Source organism: Gorilla gorilla, chromosome 9 (assembly GCF_029281585.2).
Source record: "Gorilla gorilla gorilla isolate KB3781 chromosome 9, NHGRI_mGorGor1-v2.1_pri, whole genome shotgun sequence".
Lineage (NCBI taxonomy): Eukaryota > Metazoa > Chordata > Mammalia > Primates > Hominidae > Gorilla > Gorilla gorilla.
Window position 1 is genome coordinate 137,826,406 of NC_073233.2, and position 20,469 is coordinate 137,846,874.

Here is a 20,469-nt window from a genome sequence, read left to right on the forward strand (position 1 = left end):
ATCATTCTTATGCCTTTGTGTCCTCAAAGCTTAGCTGCCACTTATGAGAATGATGTTTGGTTTTCCAATCCTAAGTTACTTCACTTAGAATAATGACCTCCAATTCCACCCAGTTTGCTGCAAATGCCATTATTTCATTCCTTTTTATGTCTGAGTAGTATTCCATGGTTAAAATACACAACCTTTTTTAACGGATGAAAATTATCTTGTTAAAAATAGGGCTTAAATCATGTTATCAAGTTATTCTGGCATGTTATTAAACATGCAGAACGTAGCTTGTTTTCTTCCTTAATCGGATATTAAATAGACTCTAAACTTAAAAAAAAGATAAGAGATCAGGCTGCCTGCAACGTAGAAAATGAACAAAAGGCAGCACAAAAGACTGGAAATGTAGAGTGGAAAAGGTTTCCCATAGCTGTTACAAGGAAGCTGACAGAGAGAAAAAGGTCACAACCGTGTTACTACTCACATCCTCCAGAAGGTCCTCGGGCAGACTAACTCTGGTGCCTCCCAAGAGGCAATCCTCCATGATGCGCGTGCCGTGGCCATCTCCACACGGACCAAGTTCCAGAGGATCTGTCAGCATATGGTCTAAGGAATCCATTGTTTCTTCTCCACAGGTACTCTGGACAAAGACATGCATCTTGAGACAGAAAGGCAGAAATTCCAGGGATCTAGTTGATGCTAACACTCCTCCAGGAAAACATTCAACCTCCAGCCAGTTCTTACACCTTATCCTTGCACCCTAATTACAGCTAAACAGCTCTCCTCCCTCCCTTTCACCACAGCATTCCCACTGGAATTTTCAAGTCTTACCTGGAAGAGCTCTTTTCTCAGAATGCTCCTACAGTAACTCCTAAATTCATAAATTTCATATGCCTTCATTTTACAGATGAGTAAAATGAGACTGAGAATAAATGATAAACAGATCACAATCTATAATTTACACTTCCCAGACCAATAATCACTCTCCCACAATGTAATTTCTGTAACAACTGTTTTTTAGCAATTAATTCTTTGTTGTTGGCTGGGTGCAGTAACTCACACCTACAATCTCAGTACTTTGGGAGGTCCAGGCGGGCAGTCCCCTTGAATCCATGAGTTTGAGACCAGCCTAGCGAACATGGCAAAACCCCTTCTCTACAAAAAAAAAAAAAAAAAATCAGCCAGGCGTGGTGGCGCACGCCTGTAGTCCCAGCTACTCAGGGGGCTGAGGTGGGAGGATCGCTTGAACATGAGATGCAGAGGGTACAATAAGCCGTGATCACGCTACTGCACTCCAGCCCGGGCAACAGAGACCCTGTCTCAAAAAAAAAAAAAAAAAAGAAAAGAAAAAGAGAAAGAATATTCTTTGTTGTTCTTTCACAAAAGAAAATTTTCTGAAAATCAACATACACTAGTAAAATGCAAATGCTAACAGTCACTTTATGAGGGCCTATTAAAAGCCAGGCCTTTCACATATCTCATTTAATTCCTACAACTGTGCAAAGTAAGGTCATGGGTTATTACATCGGAATTAAAACTGAAAATCAGAGTAGGTCAGTAACTTGCCCAACCCCAGAGGCAGTACAGAAACTCAGGTCTACCTGCCTGCAAACCCATGTGCTTAATGCTACACACAGTACCTCTTGTATCACCTCGCAACATTTAAATAATAAAAACGAACCTTACCGATATGACTTTATTAGTCCATATAAATTCCTGAGGTTCCACACACCTGACCATAACCACCAGTAAAGTCAATGGCCAATCTGCCTTTAGTTGGTCCATCTGATCCATATAATCATGTAAATTAATGCTGCTTCTCTCCTTCCTGTAATAACTGAACACTGCTGATCACCTTCAGAAAACTACATACCACAACATTTTCAGGCTGATGGCTGGGATTAGGGGTCAAGTTGATAGCACAGGACTGCACAATGCTAACAGGACCACAGGGAGCTTAAACTCAATCACTCTACTAACATTTACTAAATCCATCCTTTCCAGCTCCTATTCCTACGAAGTGGGCTAAAAAGCATACTAAAATGAAAAGAAAAGAGGATGTTAACAGTCAAAACACCAGAATTCCAGCCAAGGTCTGCCAATAATTCCCAGTAACATTCCACAAATCTTACCACGCCAAGTGTCAATTTCCTTATTTGAGGAAGGGAAGCTGGACCAGGTCCTCCCTCCCGTTATTTCCAATTCTGGAATCCTGCAATGAATAATCTCTAGATGAGTAACAGTGTGAATTACATAATACAGGTACTTTTCTTTTCCAAAATTCTCCAATGATAAAGAACAGTTCTAGAATAACTACATGTAAAATGAAGCATGTTCCACTAAATTATTTCAAGCTCCCTTGAAGAGATTTCAGATCCATGTAAAGATATAGCACAAACTTAAGTGTTGAGTCAAGTCACGTGGGTGGTCCCCAAGCAACTGTGCCCCCTCATCACCCTTCAGCACATGGTGAAATGACATCCTCATCATGCCTATGCCTAAATAAGTGAAGCGGGTGAGACAGCACATAGCTTGTGAGTTTAACAAAACTTGAAAATAGCACAAAAAAAAGATTGCAGGAGCAACCTGATGCTCAGAATAAAACCTTCTTAACAGAACTGGCATAGAACAGACTATCAACTGCAAAGTCAGTGTCCTACCTGCCTCTTAGGAGGTCTCTATTTATACAACTTGCTCACAAGTTTCTTCAGTGACGGTGCGTGTCTAGCTAAATTTAATCTAGTCCAGTGACAACCTTTGCACTGCCACTATTCTGAACAGAATCTCCAAATACCAAAACCAGGCAGCTGCCAGGGAGTTGGACCCCGGAAGCCAAGGATTTCCAGATCTTCGGGCGTTCTGAACCTCTTCACTAGACCACGAAGGCCTCTCGGCCTCTCATCACTGGCTTTCAGCACCTGGTCTAACTTTCCCCGCTGGACCCTCCCCAACGCAGAAGCTAACCCCTCGGGTCCTTCCAGAGCAACCGCCGGCTCCAAAGCCCTCAACTCTGCAGCAAATTCCCCGCCGGTGCCAGCCCGGCTGGCCCAAGGCCCGGGTCCAATCCTCAGAACTGCACGGCTCAGCCCCGCCCCTCCCCCACGCCGTGCCTAACCCTAACCCCCAGCCTCACGCGTCGCACCGCTCCCCACGCCCCGCTCCCGCTCCCCACGCCCACACGGGCAGCGACCTCGCGGACCCAGCCGCCCGCTCCCGCTCCCTCCACTCCCACGAGACACTTCAACCCTTTCGCCGCCCCTTGCCCGCCCTCACCTGAACCGCGGGCGCCGGCCCCCTAACCCGCAGCCCCTCTCCGGCCGCGGGCTCCCGGACGCGCTCGCTCCCGCAAGGAGTCTGGGTGCGCGCACGCTCTGGGCCAGAGCGGCGGAAGGGGCGGGGCAGCGCGGGGCGGGGCCTGGAGGGTGCCGGGGCGGGGCCACAGCGGGCGGGTCCTGGAGCGGCTCGGGAGAGCGGAGGGTCGGCCAGGTGCCTGCGCGCGGCTGGGCCTGGGAATGCAGGTTCCAGCCCGCTTGCGCGTCTCACCTGATTTAGGAGCTTCCAGAGGCCCCAGGCAGTGCCTGTCTTTGCCTGACCGGGAATCAAAGTTCCATAGCCCATGAGCGAAGGCACGTCTATTAGCTGACGTTTGCAGAGAGCATACCCTGCCCCAGGCCCTATGCTAAGCACTTTCTACCCACCGTCTTTGTGCTGCAGCCCTGTGAGCTATGCACTTTAGTGCCCATTTTACAGTTGAGGACATGAGTAGAACGCGACCTCAGCCTGTGCTTCCGAGTTCCTTCATTCCTCCTTCCCGTCCCCGGGCCCTCGATGTCCAGAAAGAATGTAAACACATCGAAGGATCACATTTTAAGTTAAACTCCATCATTTTCCTCTTGTTGGATATGAAGGCCCCTTTCCTGCTATTCACTGGGTTTTGCTTAGTACGGCTTCACACTACTTATTCCAGGTACTCCCAGCGGTGGCGCAGAGACCATCCTCAGTTCTGTGTGTGGATGGGACCAGAGAAGCCGGCCGGCCGAGCTAATGTTCTTCCCTTCCTGGAAGAGAGTAGTTTCCAAACAACACGATCTCTGTTCCTCTACTGGCTCCACATATGCTCTAAGTTCCTGTTACGCTGTTGAGAGGCTCTTGAATTAGAAACTATCGAGTATAAATGGCAGTGGAATATCACTCTATAGTTGTCACCGATATTTCCCTTACCTTGAGATTGTGACAAGACCAGAAAGAGAAAAAGAGTAAAAACAATGTAAGCTATAATTTTTGATAGACTTTGTTTTTTTAAAGCAGTTTAAAGGTAACAAAATTGAGCAGAAAGATATTTTCCAAATACTCCCCGCCCCACCTCCCCACCTGCATCGCCTTCCCTTTATCAACATCCTCTACCAGAGTGGTACATTTCTTAGAACTGATGAACCCGGCCCGGCCTAGTGGCTCACGCCTGTAATCCCACTTTGGGAGGCCAAGGCGGGCGGATCCCGAGATCAGGAGATCGAGACCATCCTGGCCAACATGGTGAAACCGCGTCTCTACTAAAAATACAAAAATTCGCCGGTCGTGGTGGCGGGCACCTGTAGTCCCAGCTACTCGGGAGCTGAGGCAGGAGAATTGCTTGAACCCGGGAGGCGGAGGTTGCAGTGAGCCGAGATTGAGCCATTGCACTCCAGCCTGTCGACCGAACGAGACAGAGCGAGACTCCATCTCAAACAAAAGAACTGATGAACCTACATTGATACATCATTACCCACCATCACAGTATAATGCAGAGTAATTTCACTGTCTCAAAAATCATCTGTGTTCTGCATATTCATCTCTCCCTCTCCTCTACCCCTGGCAACCGCTGATCTTTTTGTCTCCATAGTTTTGCCTTTTTCCAGAGTGTCATCTAGTTGGAATTACGTAGTATGTAGCCGTTTCAGATTGGCTTCCTTCCCGTAGTAACAGGCATTGAAGTTTCCTCCATGTCTTTTCATGCCTTGATAGCTCCTATTTCTTTTTAGTGCTGAGTAATATTCCACTGTGTCGATATATCACAGTTTTATCTATTCGCTTACTGAAAGATATCTTCATTGTTTCCAGGTTTTGGCAATTATGAATCAAGCAATTATGAATCAAACAACCCAGAAATCCAACCACCCACTCCAGGCATCTTTGCATGAACGTATCAAAAACACCTCAGTCCCAATGCCCAGGATCTTCCCCTTTGAGAGGCTAAGATGGGTGGATCACTTGAGCCCAGGAATTGGAGACCAGCCTGGGCAATATGGTGAAACCCCATCTCTACTAAAATAAATACAAAAAATTAGCCAGGTGTGGTGGCACGTGCCTGTAGTCCCAGCTACTCAGGAGACTGAGGTGGGAGAATCGCTTGAGCCAGGGAGATCGAGGCTGCCGTGAGCTGTGATTGCACCACTGCACTCCAGCCTGGGCAACAGAGTGAAACCCTGTCTCAAAAAAGTAAAAAGAAAAATAAATCAACGAAGAATAAGTAAGACTTTTCCTTTACCTTCGTTATTAAAGGTAATAATGATGTTCTTTCTTTATGTAGATCTGAGGTTCTGACTTTTATCATTTTTCTTCTCTCTGAAAAACTTAACATTCTTTCCAAGGCAGGTCTACTGGCAACAAATCCCCTTCGCTTTTGGGGGATAATTTCATGGGCTACAGCATTCTAGGTTAGACACTGCTTTTTTCTCTCAACACCTTAAACATTTCATTCCACTCGCTCCTTGTGTGCACAGTTTCTGAAGAAAAGTCATTTTTTGTTCATTTGTTTTTTGGTTTTGAAGGATTTTTTTGCATTTATCCTGTGTGTCCTCTGAGCTTCCCGGATCTGTGGTTTCATGTTCCATATTGATTTGGGGAAATAATCAATCATTATTGCTTCAAATATTTCTTCTGTTCCTTTCTCTGTCTTCTGCTAGTATTCCCATGAGGCATAGTTATACCTTTTTTTCATCATCTCACAGTTTTTGGATATTGTTTGTCTTTCAGTTATAGAGGTTTCTATTTAGATATCCTTAAGCTCAGCAATTCTTTCCTAAGATGTGTCTAGTCTACCATTTAGCCTCTCAGAGCTACTCTTCATGGTTTTTTTTTTGTTGTTTTTTTTTGAGGTGGAGTGTGCACTCCACTGTGACCCAGGCTGGAGTGCAGAGGCGCAATCTCGGCTCTCTGCAACCTCCACCTCCCCGGTTCAAGCGATTCTCCCACTTCAGCCTCCTGAGTAGCTGGGATTACAGGCACCCACCACCACGTCTGGCTAATTTTTGTATTTTTAAAGTAGAAGCAGGGTTACACCATGTTGGCCAGGCTGGTCTTGAACTCCTGACCTCAAATGATCCACCCACTTCAGCCTCCCAAAGTGCTGGGTTTACAGGCATGAGCTGCCGTGCCCAGCCTACTCTTCATTTTTTATCTCTAGCATTTTAGCTCATTCTTAGGATTTCCATCTCTCTCCTTAGATTGTTTGTTATTGCTTGTTGTCTACTTTCTCTAGTAGAGCCCTTTTCATATTAATCACAGTTGTTTCAAATTTCAAGTTTGTGAATTCCAACATCTCGGCCATATCTAATTCTGGGTCTGATGTTTGCTCTCTTTCTTCAAACTTGTGTCTTTTGCCTCTTAGTATGCCTTGTAATGTTTTTCTTGATAGCTGGTCATGATGTGCCAGGTAGAGAGAGCTTCTGTAAGTAGGCCTTTAGCAATGTGGTGGTAAGGTGTTGGGGTTGGGGAAGCATTCTGTATTCCTAAAGGAGGCCTCAGTCTTCTGGTGAGCCTGTGCCTCTGGACTGTGAACTTCACGAATGCTACGCAGTTATCCCCTCTTAGATGAGGGACAATGGCTAGAATGGGCTGGGGCTGGCTATTTCCTTTCCTCCAGGTGACTGAGGTTCTGCTATAACTTCAGCAGGTTAGGTGCTTGTTATAATAGAAAGATCGGAAAGCTCTGGAGTATTTCAAAATGGTTCCTTCTCCCCTTCCTCTGCTGGAAGCATGAGGGAATTTTTCTCCAAATTTCACTGTGAGAACCTAGTCAAGCTCCTGGGGATAAAACTCACAAAAGTGTGGGTCTCCCTTGACCACCCCTCCAGTGACTGAGTTCCCTGGAGTTTTTAACCTCTGATTTCTCCACGCTGAGCCTGCAGCAATTCATCAAATATAGTTCAAGTTTTCCTACCCTGGCACTGGTTCTCACAGAGGTTATTGATCGTGGATTTTTTTCTCACAGGTTTCTGTTCAATAAGCTATGATTCTCTGTATTTGCCTGTTTGTCTTTCCAATTTTGGGGACAGCAGTTTGTCCTGTGAGCTCAACTTTCTGACAGATCTAAGGAGAGATGTTGATCTTTCCATTTGCTCAGCTTCTTACTTATTGCTAGGATGGAGGGACAACTTCCAAGCTTCCTGCATGCCACGCTGGAAACCAAAAGTTGCAATTCTTCAAAGAAAAAAAAATAGCTCTTGTAGCTTCACACATACAAACAAACAAGTTTATTAAAAAATATATTTATTAATTTTTACACCTGCTGCATAGCACAAGACTATTAACACTATAACTCACTGAATGTACAATAAATGTTCACATTTAAATAACAGGATAGGGTCAACATTTTCAACCAGTGGGTCAGCTTTAGCATCTCATGAAGTGCTTTTTAGACCTAGATATCTTAAGAGTTTTTTTGAAAGGATACTTCCAAGTCAGAAAACAAGAAGAACAAAACAATAGGTTTTTCCAGAATAACAGGAATTTTACATGATGAAATGTCTATTTCTGTCGGTACAAATCAACGATAAAAACAAAATCTACATCCAACCTACTCCAAAATACTCACACTGCACTGAATGAAGTCTACAGTGTCAATGTGTCTTGAGAGAGGCCACAACATCCACACTGGCTACATACATGTTTTCCAAATTAAGTTTTCTGATGGCTCATCATTTGCCATCTCTTCAAATCCAGGTCCTTTTAAAAATCTATGACCTTGGAATGAATGTGCAGAATACCTGATCTGAAAGCCATGCGATTTGGCTCGACTGCCATCCGCATCTCTGGCTGATAATATACAAATTAGTTTTAGAGTCTTTATTTCACTTAAGGACCAAAGAAGAAGAAGAAGAAGACAACTTAGAAGAGAAAGCAACAAAGAGGTCCTTCCACAATATTTTCCTCTGTGTATTTTAAAACTTAAAACAACTGCCATAAAATGAACATTCCATTCAGTGATTCTTTTCAGTTTTCCAATAAGTTATTCCTGAAGGGAGGGGAGATACCTTATGGTTCAAATTAAAAAGAACGTAACAGGGCCAAATTTAAGTTATAAAAGCTAAAACTGAACCTTTAGAAAATTCCACTAGTCTTCTCCTAGAAAGTCTTTCTAGACCGGACACTAGGATATTTGTAATCATTACACTGTGAGACTTAGGGAACCCGAGCCTGTATTTTGTAATGCAGGGTCAATATTTTCTGTTGAATATCTTTGTCACAAAGAGAGTCCATTTTCAGTTTCCATATATTTATGAAGTAATTTTCTCAAGTTCTCTTAGTACTCAAACATTGGGGAACAACTACATGAACGCAGTCGCAGAAATAAAGTGCGAAATCTACATACCAATAAAGTTCTTTTAACAGAATTGTTCACTTTTCAGAAAATTGTCTTTATCATAAAGAAGCTACTCTACTTAATTTATAGAACCAGTTTTTACCCAGAAATGTAAATTAATTAACTTCATTTGAAATGAAGTAAGGTCTTTCTGTTCTGGAGTAATAAATTCTACTATGCAATAATTATTCTGAAAATGTGTTAGCATGTCACAAAAAGTTAAAATATATACTGATTTTTTAATGCCCAACTAATAGTATATTCATAAAGACTGGATTTCTTCCAGATCCCTTATAACTACCTGAATTATTATAAGTGGCCCTCACATTTTAATTTTTTCCCTAAGTGTGAAGTTGATCGTCTTATTAAAAGGTCTAGATGAGTCACAATATGTTTAAAGTTAAAAATGTTAAGAAATAAGAAATGCCACCTTCCCGTCCAACTTTAAAGAATGTTCATTTTAAGACAGCATTAAAAGTAATAAAATACACTGAACATGTCAGCAAGAGTTAAATGTACACTTGGTAAGAACAAGGAATATATCCTTTACCAATGAATGATAAATGGATCCTGCAAGGCAGAACAAAATTTCAATACTTTCTCTTTCTCTCTCTCTCTCTCAATAGTTTTGGTAATTTTTCTTGGTACCAATATCTCCTTCTTACCACCACCACCACCACAGAATGGGAGGCAAAGCTTTAATGTAGGGGTTTAGATTCTGCTGACATCAAGCAGCCTTTTCTCTTTCAGGTTGTCCACCTTTGTGAAATAATGAAGAACTATCAGAACATGAGCTTCTGACCTAATCCACTGAGGACCAGCATCTGTGGAAAGCACTACCAACAGCCCAACAATAGTTTTCTAAAATAGGGAAGTTAAAAAAAAATCAGCAAGAAAAATTTAGATGACAGTTTTTGCTTCAGAATATCACTGTCAAACTTTTGTTTCATCATTTTAATTTTGTTATTCAGCAGGCTCCCTTTGTCAAATTACTGAAAACTAAAACAAGATAAAGCAGTTCAGACCTAATACACACCCACAAAATGCCCCTTCTCCTTCGGTGCCATGGCTTGGAATAAGAAGTCCAGTAACCATGAACTTGGCACATCCTGTCTCCACCTTTGGTATGAACACAATATGCCACTTAATATTTCCACAAAGGAAAAGTAAGGCTCGTCAATATGTTAAAAGACCAGCTCAAGAGCAAGGCAAATTCCACCTCGAAATCTACTTTCCCCTGAAAGATCTCTGTTCTGTGGCAAAAGCCGAGGGTTTGAAGAGTCAATTTGATAAAGATGACCTTGGCAAAATAAACCCCAGTGTATGGATGAGAGACAAAACTGTGGTTTCCGAACTCTTGAGTGAATAATAAATCTTACAAAAGAGCTCTAAGTGTCAGAGCTTTCAGACTTATGAGAACAGACATGAGGTGGGTGCTGGATTCGAGCTCCAGGGTGGAAGTCATGGTTTGGTGATATGCACTTCGCTGCTTCCGTTCCCGTTGGTGGTGGTGGTGATGATGTACTGTGTGGTCTGCTGTTGGCTGGTGGTCTGGGGGTCCAAGGAGTCACTGTGTGCAGGTGGCTGGACCTGGACTCCACCAGAGAGGGCAGAAGTTTGCTTTTCTTCCAATTCTGATTGACTTTCTGATAACACATAATGACCCTAGAGGAAGAAGAAAAGGATCCTTAAAAACCTGGGGCCTTAAAGGGAGGGTGAAGCTACTGGGGAAGGAGGGAGATGCGAAGAAATGTCACAAGGGACCCAAAATAGGCATCTATGAGAGATGCTTTGCCTAGGTCCTTTAGAGAGGGCGGATCAGTCACAATAATTGACTACAAAGGTAAGCTCCTTAAAGGAGCACCTTAGCAGTTTCACCAAATGATAGAGCGAACAACTTCAGGTACAGTAATTTGCATCACGGTGGTAACATACATGGCAAAGAAAACATGCCGTTGCAATGCTCCTAATAATTTACAAATTCAGAAAAGATAGTTAACTGTCCATTCGATCTTAAGATTAATACAGAATGGATCCAAGAAGAGACATTTAAAGTCTCCTTGAAGAGGCAGAATGACCCTGAAGACAGGTAGTCAAGTCAATGGTTCTCAGGCTTCAGTATTTCAAAAGACCAGCAAAATTTAAAAAAATAATAAATGGAGGCCAGGCATGGTGGCTCACGCCTGTAATCCCAGCACTTTGGGAGGCCAAGGTGGGCGGATCACCTGAGGTCAGGAGTTCGAGACCAGCCTGACCAACATGAAGAAACTCCGTCTCTACTAAACATACAAAAAAAATTAGCCAGGCGTGGTGGTACATGCCTGTAATCCCAGCTACTTGGGAGGCTGAGACAGGAGAATCTCTTGAACCCAGGAGGCAGAGGTTGCAGTGAGTCGAGATCGTGCCATTGCACTCAAGCCTGGGCAACAAGAGCGAAACTCTGTCTCTAAATAATAATAATAATAATAATAATAATAATAATAATAATAATAATAAATGGTTCCCAAATTTTATTTTGTCAAGTAAGGTCATTTAAAATACTCAACCATCAAATAGACATATTAACACTCAAGAGTACAGGAACAACAGGATCTCAGAATGAAATCCCTTACACTGAATACATTTAGCTTCATGAAAACTTACACATGGTCTTTGTTTTCTTATTTTTCCCCTCATCATGAAAACATCTTCGTGACGTTCAGCCTGTAGCTGGCTATTTTGTTACATTAACATTTTTAAAGAAATGTGTCTGTCAGTCAGAAGGAGGGTTGGTCAGCTACAGAACAGAGGAAGAGAGACGTCGCAGAGAGACTGTCAGGCAGTAGCCTGTCTGCACTGCCCAGAAAAGAGCCATTGCCAAATACCCATTTGATTCCACTAGGGCCAGATGTTCTGAGTTCACCCCCACCAGACAACGTTCTGATTATGATTGGTTTTTCCATGTGGGGAGGGGGCTGTTTCTCAACCTAGGGTCCATTGACTCCTAGGGGGTCCATAGGTCGGCTGCAAAAAATGCATGAACCCCCAAAAATGGACATTAAATTACTGTGCACATACACTGTGGCAGGGGGAGAGAAATAACTTTGGCTAAAACCATTCTCAAATGAGTTCCAGGCCAGAAAAAGGTCAAAGTCAATGGGCCCTACAAGGAACAAAAAATGTCCTGATCTCATTTTACATTCGTTACTGTTTTCACTGACAATTAATAGTGTTACTCTGGATTTACATATCTCTCCTAAGTCTAGTTAATGTGACCTCGTGTGCTGAGAAACAGGTGAGCTCTCAGTATACTTAAAAAAAAAAAAAAAAGAAAAAGAAAGAAGAAAAAAAAATCAGGTTTTTGAGGCCACAAGACTAGCTAGCTACCCTCTGAAACCTCTTAAGAAAATCTTCCCTTGGTAATATCTCAATATTCCTAGCCATTGAAGAGCATTTTTCCTTTTTTTTTTTCTTCTAGCTTTATTAAGATATAATTAAACAAATCAACCTGATTAACATATCCATCAACTCATGCACTTACCATTTTATTTTGTGGCAAAAACATTATCTATACTACGTTAACAGTTTTCAAGTATACGATACATTATGAACACAGCCAGCATGCTGTACACAAGATCTCCAGAACTTATTCACCCAGGAGTATTTTTCTTTTTTTTTCTTTTCTGAGACAGAGTCTCACTCTGTTGCCCAGGCTGGAGTGCAGTGGCATGATCTCGGCTCACTGCAACCTCCACCTCCCAGGTTCAAGCAATTCTCATGCTTCAGCCTCCTGAGTAGCTGGGATTATAGGGATGCACCACCACACCCAGCTAATTTTTGTATTTTTAGTAGAGGCAGGGTTTTGCCATGTTGGCCAAGTTGGTCTTGAACTCCTGACCTCAAGTGATCTGCCTGCCTTGGCCCCCCAAAGTGTTGGGATTATTGGCGTGAGCCACTGAGCCCAGCCAAGAGTATTTTTCTAAATTCACATGTATGTACTCTGTCTTCTAATAACTTAAGAGGCAGGCCAGAACAAACCAGTGAAGATAAAAACAGAAGAAGGAGATACAATCAACATTGTACCTGCCCAACTTAGATAATTTATGGCAATGTTTTTCACTTTTGGGCGGATGAAATGTTTAATACAGCTCCATAATTGATTCATTATATTATTCTCTCCCAACCCAGTTGAGGGCCAATAGACTTGAGGACTCAATCTTTCCAAGAAGCATATAAAAACGCTCATAAGGGCCAGGCGTGGTGGCTCACGCCTATAATCCCAGCACTTTGGGAGGCTAAGGTGGGCGGATCATGAGGTCAGGAGATCAAGATCATACTGGCCAGCATGGTGAAACCCCATCTCTACTAAAAATACAAAAATCAGTTGGATGTGGTGGTGCGTGTCTGTAATCCCAGCTACTTGGGAGGCTGAGGCAGGAGAATCACTTGAACCCAGGAGACGGAGGTTGCAGGTGAGCTGAGATTGCACCACTGCACTCCAGCCTGGCGACACAGCAAGACTCTGTCTCAAAAAAAAAAAAAAAAAAAAAAAAAAAAGGCTCATAGGGATGGAGCTAGGACCATTACAGTTATTAATTGAACAGATATTTATTGAGCATTTGCTATATCCTAGCCTCCTGGACAGGGCACTGAGGATAAAGTGATAATGCCCAAGACCTAGCTTTCAAAGAATTCATCATCTACTGTGAGAAAACAGAGTAAGCCAATCACTACGAGATAAGTGGTGATAAGAGTTACTATACAGCACCACAGGTTGGACAGGAAAAACCCGACCGAGTAGCGTAGCTTACCGAAGTAACCGCCTTCACCTGGCCAGTAGTAACTGGAGTTGCCACACCACTGTCTGTAATCACAAACTGACCCGGAGGAAGCGTCATCATTTGAATCTCAGATGCTAAAAAACAGGAAATATTCACAGTTCAGTGTTCTCAGATTTTAACACAAGTCTTAGACACAAAAACATAACCAGTAACCACAGTCCACACTGATTTGCTTGCCATGAGAGTCTCACAATGATGTGATTTCTTGGTGCCGTGAAAGCATCTCTGCTACGAATTGAGAAGAGCCTGGTACGCAGATACCCAGTGTCAGAGACAATCAGTGCATTCCCCTTCAAATGTGGCTTCTCAATACCCACAAAGACAAATACTCAACAATTTTTAAAACCTTGAAATATGTCACAAAGAGTTACCTTTTAAATCAATATTTTTATCTTTTATACTCAGATTTGAATTTGTGACACAAATGTATCCACACTTGGCAATTATAATTTAATCCAACTTGAATTTTATTTCACCACCAGTGTTATTAGAGCAAATTAAAAATAAAGCCCACCCTAGCATCTTGTTGATAGTCTCTAAATAACATTTTCTACTAAAAGGAATGAGAGCTTCTTGGGAAAATGGCTGATTCCAGACCTGGGCAGAAAGCTTGTGAGACAGTTGTGGGGCATTGTGTCTTCCCAGCACACAAGACGTGACGAAAGGCTATCGAGACATGTGAGAATAATGCAGGAGCCAGTTAGAAGAGGCTCCTACAAGCCAGAGAGGGGATCACTCGAGCATAGGTAAGGATCACACCTGCAATCGGCTGAAACACACCAGGCGTTGAAATCCAGGGGTCCATAACCACAATAAGACGTGCACACACAACCCTATCACCTTGGATAGCACAAGAAATCAATTCATTTTGTGAAAACTGGTAAACAAAGGAAATGAATCAGGTATTTAAAGTGTTTATCCTGCCTTTCTTGTACAAACTGTAACTGAGAGTAACTTGGTAGTGAAGGTAAAATTTTTTTCTTTATAAAAGTTTTCTAGCTAATTAATGAATAAGGTGCTAGAATCATGGCCAGGCACACGGACTCACGCCTGTAATCCCAGCACTTTGGGAGGCCAAGGCAGGCGGATCACTTGAGGTCAGGAGTTTGAGATCAGCCTGGCCAACATGGTGAAACCCCATCCCTGCTAAAAATACAAAAATTAGCCAGGCATGGTGGCGGGTGCCTGTAGTCCCAGCTACTCAGGAGTCTGAGGCAGAAGAATCACTTGAACCTGGGAGGCAGAGTTGCAGTGAGCCAAGATCGCACCACTGCACTCTAGGCCTGAGTGACAAAGCGAGACTCCATTTCAAAAAAAAAAAGAATATCACGACTTTGCAAGCCCTAATGAAATAATGGAGCTAAAGAATAAACATCGATGGCTCCTAGCATCACAAAAAGAGAGATGCCTGAACATTATGTGCTCTTGATAGAAGTACACACACCAGCTATGAAGTATCAGGAGGAAAAAAACAAACTGCACCTGAGCAAGCCTGTAGCTCGAATTGCCAGTCTATACGAAATGAAAGGAACAGAAGAGCACATATTCACTTCTTGGTAACATGGGAATCCCACCAGCAAAATCCAGAATGTGGAAAACAGCACAAATGACCCGGTTTCCTCAACACAGAAATTATAACTTAAAAGAGTGAACACATATTAAAAGAAACTCAAAAGTCATCATCAATTGCAATGTATGGCCCTTATTTGGAACCCAATATGAGCAAACCAACTTTTTTGTTTGAGATGGAGTCTCGCTCTGATGCCCAGGCAGGAGTGCAGTGCCACAATCTCAGCTCACCACAACCTTCGCCTCCTGGATTCAAGCGATTCTCCTGCCTTGGCCTCCTGAGTAACTGGGACTGCAGGTGCGCACTACCATGCCCAGCTAATTTTTGTATTTTCAGTACAGGCGGGGTTTCATTATGTTGGCCAGGCTGGTCTCGAACTCCTGACCTCATGATCCACCTGCCTTGGCCTCCCAAAGTGCTGGGATTACAGACGTGAGCCACTGTGCCCGGCCAAGCAAACCAACTATTTTTTTAAAAATTTCTGAGACAATCATAGAAATATAAAAACCCTGACTGGGTATTTTAAGTATATTTGTGGGTATTAAAGAATTACTGTTGGCTTGGAACAGGAGCTCACGCCTGTCATCCTAGCACTTTGGGAGGCCAAGATGGGAAGATCACTTGAGCCCAGAAGTTTCAAAACCAGCCTGGGCAACACAGCGAGATCTCATCTCTACCAAAAAATTCAAAGGAAAAAAGAATTAGCCAAACATGGTGGTATGTGCCTGTAGTCCTAGCTACCGGGAGGCTGGGGCAGGAGGATGGCTTGAGCCCAGGAGTTGGAGGCTGCAGTGAGCTATGATCACACCACTGTACTCCAGACTGGGTGACAGACAAGACCCTCTCTCTTAAAAAATAAATACAGAAAAAATTACTGTCATTTCTTCTTAGGTGTGATAATGTTGTATGGAGTTGTGTTTTTAAAAAATAGTTTTTTTCAGCTGACCATGGTGGCTTATGCCTGTAATACCAGCACTTTGGGAGCCCAAGGCAGGAGGATCACTTGAGCCCAGGAGTTTGAGATCAACTTAGCCAACATAGTGAGATCTTAGCTCTAAAAAAAAGTTCAAAAATTAGACTACACGTGGTGGCTCACATCTGTAAACCCAGCACTTGGGGAGGTCAAAGCGGGTGGATCACTTGAGTCCAGGTCAAAGCTGCCGTGAGCCACGATCATGCCACTGCATTCTCCACCCTGGACGACAGAGCAAAACCCTGTCTCAAATAGTCTTTTTCTTTTAGAGATATGTACCAAAATATTTATGGATGAGGTGATATGATGGATCATTATCCAGCTGGAGGATGGGAGATCATGATGGGAGCATATATGAGACAAGGTTGGGTGTAAGTTGGTAACTGCTGAGGCTGGACAATGGGTACAGGATGGTTCATTACACTCCTCTCTCTACTTTTATATATTTTTACGTTTTTCCCTAATAAATTTCAGTCCCAGAATCTTTTCTACAGGTTAGAATGCTAGTTCATCCTATTATTATCATGAATATCTTCATCACTCCACTTTTTTTTTCTTTTTTGAGATGGAGTCTCACTCTGTCACCCAGGCTGGAGTGCAGTGGCGTGATCTTTCTGCCTCAGCCTCCTGAGTAGCTGAGATTACAGGCATCCGCCACCAGACGTGGCTAATTTTTTTTGTGTTTTTAATAGAGATGGGGTTTCACCATGTTGGCCAGGCTGGTCTCAAACTCCTGACCTCAAGTGATCCGCCCACCTCGGCCTCCCAAAGTGCTAGGATTGCAGGCATGAGCCACCACGCCCGGCCCGCTCCACTCTCTTTCACAGGAATTACACTGAGTACAGAGGTCAGTCTATTCACCAGATTCCAGTGGTAAGAGAGTCCCTGACTGGAAACTAGACCCAGCCCTCAATGTGACGTCCAATGTTTGAGAGTATAGATTGTGGCCGGGCACAGTGGCTCACGCCTGTAATTCCAGCACTTAGGGAGGCTGAAGTGGGCGGATCACCTGAGGTCCGGAGTTCGAGACCAGCCTGGCAAACATGGTGAAACCCCGTCTCTACTAAAAATACAAAAATTAGCTGGGCGTGGTGGCGGGTGCCTGTAATCCCAGCTACTCAAGAGGCTGAGGCAGGAGAATCACTTGAACCCGGGAGGCGGAGGTTGCAGTGAGCCACGATTGCACCACTGCACTCCAGCCTGGGTGACAGAGCGAGACCCCATCTCAAAAACAAAAAAGAATATTGATTGTAAAAATAACCAGACAGTAGAGTTTGAGCCTGACTCCATAGCAAATCTATGTAACATAGCCAAGGATCAGTCATGACAAAGACGGGCCCCCAAAAATAAATCAACAGTAGAAGAAAGATCAATACTGACCCTTTCCCTTCTCAGCACCTCTTCCTCCTAGTTTCTACTACTGAGGTCTGTTAACGTCTACTCCTATTCCTTCCACACCTTCCATGAGAAAGGTCTCACACTTCCTGGCCTGCCCCCAAAGCTGTTTCCCACCAAGGGGTTTACCTGCCCCAACCTCTGTCAGCCAGCCTGCTACTGTTTCCACAGCACGAATCTCAGGGCTTTGGAATCAACTACTCTTCTGTCTCTCTGCTTTCCTACATGATGGTCAGCAGCACAGCGGGGTGGTTTAGAGTGTACACTCTGAAGCCAAACTGCCTGGGTTCCAATCCTCTGTTTACTAGCTCTTGGAAAAGTGAGTGTGTGGAAATTGCCTTATCTGTAAAATGCAAATAACAATTGTACTTATCTCATAGGTTGTTGTGAATACTGACTGTGATATATATGGTTCGGAATCATTCCTGGCAATATAGTAAGAGCTTAATGAAAGTTGGTTAACATTATTATTGTGTGGTGTTACTGATGCTAATGAGAATATTAATCTTGGTATAGCCAGTGTCTAGTACAGCGATTGATAGACAGGCATTCTACAAATATTGGTGGAAGGGATGACTCAACATAAGCTATATCCAACTATCTTACTATTTAATTACATAGCTACATTTCGTCCAGCAATATACCTGACGTTTCGAAAATGTCCTATCAGGGTAGCTCTGTGAAAGCAGAATGCTACACCTTGAGTTTTGTCATGAAACCCATTGAAGTACATGCACAGAGAGTGTAAACAATGGCCAAGAGATACTTTAAAAATCTATCACAAGCTGAAGAAATTATGACACATGGCTAGAGATCCCCCACCCCTGACCGACACGGCATCGTCCCTTCTTACTTACAATAGCCACGGAAGGAATTCCAAGCACTGGGCAGGTACGTGTGCTGCACAGAGGAATTCTGCTGCTGCTGCTGCTGCTGCTGCAGAGCCTGCCCCTGTGTGGAAGAACTGCCCTGGATGTGGGAGGGGCTGAGCCCCTGCTGAGCCTGCTGGGCTGAGGGACTCAATGGCTGCCCAGATACCTGGGGAGAAAGAGAAAGCAATGGTAGGGAATTACGAGCTTCTAATACAGTGAAGACTCACAAATAACTGAAGGAAGTACATCAGACTCATATGAATTATAATACTGAAACTATCATTGCTACTTTTTTTTTCTTTTGAGATGGAGTTTCACTCTTATTGCCCAGGCTGGAGTGCAACGGCATGATCTCGGCTCACCGCAACCTCTGCCTCCTGAGTTCAAGTGATTCTCCTGCCTCAGCCTCCCGAGTAGCTAGGATTACAGGCATGTGCCAACCCGCCCAGCTAATTTTGTATTTTTAGTAGAGACGGGGTTTTTCCAGGTTGGTCAGGCTGGTCTCGAACTCCCGACCTCAGGTGATCCACCCACCTCGGCCTCCCAAAGTGCTGGGATTACAGGCATGAGACACAATGCCTGGCCTATCATTGCTATTATTAAAAGTAATATTTTAAATAAGAATAAAATCAATGAAAAGCAAGCATAACTATGAAATTCTAATTTGCTTTCAAAGGATTCTCTACCAGAGTATGCAAAAAAATTAATTTCAATCAACTGTTAGAAAGATAAATGAAAGAAAATATAATTACCTACATTCTATAAGGTTAAAAATAATGGGAGGTGAAGTAACTTGCCTGTGTCACAAAGCTAATCTGGAACACAAAATGAAATGAAACCCAAAGTTCATCATTTCCATTCACCAGTACTGGCAAATCCCACCTGGCTGGTGGAGTTCAGCACAGGTGGGTGAAGAGGCCCACTCCTGGTAACAGGATGAGGCCAGCGCTCTCCAGCCTGCCACACTGCAATCCTGCTCCAAACTACCCTCCCAACTTCCTTTCCAAACATCATTTCCTGTGAGTAATCTAAACAGAATAACCCTGTTTTCTATAAATATACATTTTCCATCGCAGCATGAGCTTCTTCAGATCAGACTGCCTTCCCCAACGACTATGTCAGAACTGTACCCCTCCTTCAAGACCTCAAAGACCACTTCTTCTAAAAAATGCCCTGGATCCCCTCCTAAACCTAATCTCTCCCTCTCTGAACTCCGAGAACTTATCTATGTATCTCAATTCCAGACTCAAGCATACAAACACAGTAACATAAAATATACCATAATACTCCAGAAAGCCACTGTTCCAAACCATAGAAGCCACTTAGCCATTGCATTTAGAATGGAAGCAAAGACCACTGTTGTTTCTAGGATGTCATACCACATGACTCTATGAAGGCAGAAGCAGCTAATAGCTTAATATGTGTCCACAATGCCAATATAAAAATTGGAGGCAAAGGTAAGATCCTTTAATAAAAATCCAAAAATAACAGTAGCTGAGGAGACTAGGTCTGAAGAGAATGTCCTCCCTCTCATTAACTCTGATAATCCCTGAAGCCACGATAACACCTCCAAATAGTCTGTGGAGCAGGGTACCTGGGCGGAGGACGGGGCCGAGGCGGTAGGCTCGCTGACCTGGATGTGCTGCACCTGGATGGCGTGCTGGGGGTAGGGCTGAGGATCGTGGAGCTGGCCAACATCCACAGTGGACTGCTGTGACTGGTGAGGGGAAGTGGCCTGGAAGGAGAAAAAACAGGCCCAGAAACCAGACATATATTGATTGAAGTTAAGGGAAATCCTTCCAGAGAAAAGGTTCAGTTAAAAACAATATCCTGGCTGGGTGCAGTGGCTCATGCCTATAATCCCAGCAGTTTGGGAGGCCAAAGCGGGTGGATCGCTTGAGCCCAGGAGTTCGAGACCAGCCTGGGCAACATGGCAAAACCCTGTCTCTACAAAAAATACAAAAATTAGTCAGGTGAATGGCCGGGCGCCATGGCTCACGCCTGTAATCCCAGCACTTTGGGAGGCCAACGCGGGTGGATCACGAGGTCAGGAGATCGAGACCATCCTGGCTAACATGGTGAAACCCCGTCTCTACTGAAAATACAAAAAAATTAGCTGGGCGTGGTGGCAGGCACCTGTAGTCCCAGCTACTAGGGAGGCTGAGGCAGGAGAATGGCGTGAACCTTGGAGGCGGAGCTTGCAGTGAGCTGAGATTGCACCACTGCGCTCCAGC

The 20,469-nt window shown here is 43.7% G+C and overlaps 2 protein-coding genes across 13 annotated transcripts in view; both read right to left on the bottom strand.

Annotated features, from left to right (window-relative positions):
• Nucleotides 1-3,365, bottom strand: part of NFRKB (nuclear factor related to kappaB binding protein) — a 31,389-nt gene extending 28,024 nt beyond the window's left edge. For 2 of the 11 annotated variants that reach the window (XM_063693678.1, XM_063693675.1), the window contains exons 1-3: nt 3,259-3,358; nt 817-2,197; nt 470-625 (exon numbers count right to left, since the gene is read on the bottom strand). In XM_063693678.1, coding sequence (XP_063549748.1) covers nt 470-625; nt 817-885 — 225 coding nt within the window. In that variant the 5' untranslated portion in view covers nt 886-2,197; nt 3,259-3,358. Of the gene's footprint in view, nt 1-469; nt 644-816; nt 3,057-3,258 lie in introns of those variants that run through there. The other 9 variants (XM_063693679.1, XM_063693677.1, XM_031015808.3 and 6 more) reach the window with 8 other exon arrangements.
• A 4,104-nt stretch (nt 3,366-7,469) lies between these two features.
• PRDM10 (PR/SET domain 10) overlaps nt 7,470-20,469 on the bottom strand; it is a 105,017-nt gene continuing 92,017 nt past the window's right edge. The window contains exons 18-21 of one of the 2 annotated variants that reach the window (XM_055356396.2): nt 19,869-19,970; nt 18,221-18,401; nt 13,396-13,499; nt 7,470-10,270 (exon numbers count right to left, since the gene is read on the bottom strand). In XM_055356396.2, coding sequence (XP_055212371.2) covers nt 10,067-10,270; nt 13,396-13,499; nt 18,221-18,401; nt 19,869-19,970 — 591 coding nt within the window. In that variant the 3' untranslated portion in view covers nt 7,470-10,066. Of the gene's footprint in view, nt 10,271-13,395; nt 13,500-18,220; nt 18,402-19,829; nt 19,971-20,469 lie in introns of both variants that reach the window. The other variant, XM_004052435.5, reaches the window with a different exon arrangement.